At 21.7% G+C, this 3,084-nt stretch overlaps 2 protein-coding genes across 2 annotated transcripts; both read right to left on the minus strand.

Annotated features, from left to right (window-relative positions):
* Positions 1 to 1,231: 1,231 nt before the first annotated feature.
* DICPUDRAFT_154065 (uncharacterized protein) lies at positions 1,232 to 2,066 on the minus strand (the record flags this gene model as incomplete). The annotated part of the gene is made up of 3 exons (XM_003289624.1): positions 1,232 to 1,321; positions 1,369 to 1,543; positions 1,648 to 2,066. The coding sequence occupies 3 exons, from the start codon at positions 2,064 to 2,066 to the stop codon at positions 1,232 to 1,234; spliced, it is 684 nt and encodes a 227-aa protein (XP_003289672.1).
* A 301-nt stretch (positions 2,067 to 2,367) lies between these two features.
* On the minus strand, positions 2,368 to 3,053 carry DICPUDRAFT_80441 (uncharacterized protein; the record flags this gene model as incomplete). The annotated part of the gene is made up of 3 exons (XM_003289625.1): positions 2,368 to 2,550; positions 2,598 to 2,907; positions 3,043 to 3,053. The coding sequence occupies 3 exons, from the start codon at positions 3,051 to 3,053 to the stop codon at positions 2,368 to 2,370; spliced, it is 504 nt and encodes a 167-aa protein (XP_003289673.1).
* Between the last annotated feature and the right edge of the window lie 31 nt (positions 3,054 to 3,084).

Genomic DNA, 3,084 nt, shown 5'->3' on the forward strand with positions numbered 1-3,084 from the left:
AAAAAAAAAATAAAAAACATACTTCCCAAATGTACACTATATAATCTTTGAATATATCATAGATATAAAGATGCGTGTATAGGACGTGTGAAGAGGAATAAAATAAATAAATGTTGATTTGTGTATATATAAAATGCAATGAGTGTGAGTGAAGAGAAAAAAAAAAATTTATTAAAAAAAAAAAAATAAAATTAAAAAATTATAATTTATTAAAAAAAAATAAAAGATAATTAATATATTAGTTTTGAAATAAGCTATGAAAATCAATTAAAAATTAAAAAAAAAATTAAAAAATTAAAATTTTAATTTTTTAATTTTTAAGAACAGTGTTTTTAATTTTTAATTTTTAAAAACAGTGTTTTAAACAAAACCAAATTTATTTTTTTAATTTCTTCAATAGATCATTATTGTAATTAATTATTAAAAAAGACAACACGTCTTCTTTAAATAAAAATAAATAAAAAAAAAAAAATATATAGCTAATCAAACAATTACTATAAAAAAAATTTAATAAATTAAAATAAAAAAAAAAAATTAAATTTAGGTCAAAATCATATGAATTTAAATGATTATAATGTTAATATAGTAAAATATTAAATAAATTTAAGTTATTATAAATTAATTAATTAATAATAATAAGTCAAATTATATTTATAAAATGGGATGAATTAATTATAATTATTTTTAATAAATTAAATTGTATACAATTAATTATAATTTTTTTATTTTTATTTTTATTTTTTCTATATAACAACTCAATTATAATGATGTATTTCATTCTTTAAAAAATAAAATCACAAAAGTAAAAATGCAAAGTGGTTCAATTTTTTTTTTATTCATTAATTAAGAATATTTATAGTATAAATATACATCACAATATACAAACATCAGATTGATTAAAATTAAAGTGGTAGTTTATGGACCAAGAGCGATATGCCAGAAGTCAATTGATGCAGGGTTTCAATGAAAGAAATTAAAACTCTAAAGTTCTTAATAATAATAAATAAATAAATTAAATATCAAATAAATCAAATAAATCAAATAAAAATATAATAAAGTTTAATTTTTTAAAAATATAAAATTATTTTTTTATTTTTTTATATTATATTCATTTTATTTATTTTTTTAATTTAGTATTATATAAACCAATGTTATTGATGTGTTATATTATAAATATACAATATTTATTTATTTTTATTGGTTTTTTTAAATATTAACATTTTTAACACTATTATCTTTGTTTGCTATCCTCATAATCTTCAATGTCTTCATTGTCTTCATAATCTTCATAATATTCGTCATCCTCATTATCTTCATTTTCCTTAATTATTTTATTTTATTTTGGAATCTGTATTTTCTTGAATTTACTCTTTCTTCCTTTGTTATTCTATCATATTCTTTAATAAAATGTTTCCAAGTATTTAATTTTTCATCTTGATATTGCTTATTATAAAAATCTGATTCTCTAGCTGGTTTAGGTTTTGGTGGCTCGATTGGTGGATCTATTGTCACTTTATATGATTTCTTGAGTTTAATCGATTTTCTTTTAAAGTAAAGTAAAAATCTTTCAATTTCAGGCACAGTTTTTTTAAAGGCCTTTAAAAACTACTTTATATTTACCTGTTATTTCATTTTGGGACAATCTACCTTTTAATGCTTTTGATAATCTCTTCATAGTTGTCATGTTCAAATGTTAAAGTCAAAGAGAGTTCTTTCATATTTATATGGGCATGGCATAAAGCTTCGTACATTCCAACTACCCAGCCATCGGTTGGGGATATTTTCTCCTGTTCTCTATATTTGATTTTATATAATTTACAAACTTCACTAAATTGTTTTTGCTTTTCTGGGTTTCTAAAATTACCAATATTCATAACTCTAATAATACCACTGTTGACATCCTTTAATAAAAAGCTAATAGTATTTGTTTTTTCGTCGATTTTAATTTTACCAGTTAATTTTGTCTTCATTTCAATGAAGCTTTTATGGTCTGCATTTTGTTGTGAAATATTTAACTTAACTCTTCCTTCCTCATTAATTGCTAAAGTACCATGGGCATCTATCATTGCACACCCAGAGCCATTGAACCCATTTAGTGCTATCGTTTAATTTTTTTAATTTTTTTTTGCCAAATTGCTGCTCTGGGTGTTTTGGTTTGTTTGTTGTTCTAATAAATTATTTTCATTTTCCTCCTTTTGTTCTTCTTCTAGTTTATTTTGCTCCTCTTCTTGCTCCTCCTGTTCATATATCTTTTCTTGCTTTTGATCCAGATCTATCTCCTCTTGTTGAAGTTGATGATTATTAAGTTGTTCTGTAAATGTTGGTTTCACTTTTAATTTAAATAGAGATCTATTAGCATTATTTAAATCATGATGGTTGTTCCTTTTCTTTTAAAACTGTAGTTGTATCGTTTTGATGATGGTTTGATTTTTCTGTAATTGGTAGGTTTAATTTAAATGAGGGGGTTTCATTATCATTATTTAATATAGATGGTAGTTTTTTCTTTTCTTTTAAAACTGTGTTTAGATCTTCTTGCTTTTGGTGATTAATCTATTCTGTAAATGATGTAGTTGCCTTTAAATTAAATGGTAATCTACTTGTGTTATTAAATGATGATGGTGGTTGTTCCTTTCTTTTTGATTATGATCTGATTTTTCTGTAAATGATGAATTTTCTTTAAATTTAAATGGGGCTCTATTAACACTATTTATAGTTAGTATCTGTTTTTCTTTTTCTTTTTCTGCTTCATCTTTTTGATTTTGATTTTGATTTTGATTTTGATTTTGATTTTGATTTTGATTTTGATTTTGATTTTGATTTTGATTTTGATTTTGATTTTGATTTTGATTTTGATTTTGATTTTGATTTTGATTATGAGATGTTAATTGTTCCTTTAGTTGTTTAAACCTATTTGAGAGCTTAACTTTATTATTATCTTATTATTAGCTTATTGTTATTATCATTACTACTATTTTTTACTACTTTATAATCTCCATTTGTTGTATAGAATTGCTGTTGTTGTACTTGAAGTTGTTGTCTTACTTTCTTGACATATTCGATATCTGATGATTTTATTAGAATATG

Source organism: Dictyostelium purpureum (assembly GCF_000190715.1).
Source record: "Dictyostelium purpureum unplaced genomic scaffold DICPUscaffold_185, whole genome shotgun sequence".
NCBI classification, from domain to species: Eukaryota; Evosea; class Eumycetozoa; order Dictyosteliales; family Dictyosteliaceae; genus Dictyostelium; species Dictyostelium purpureum.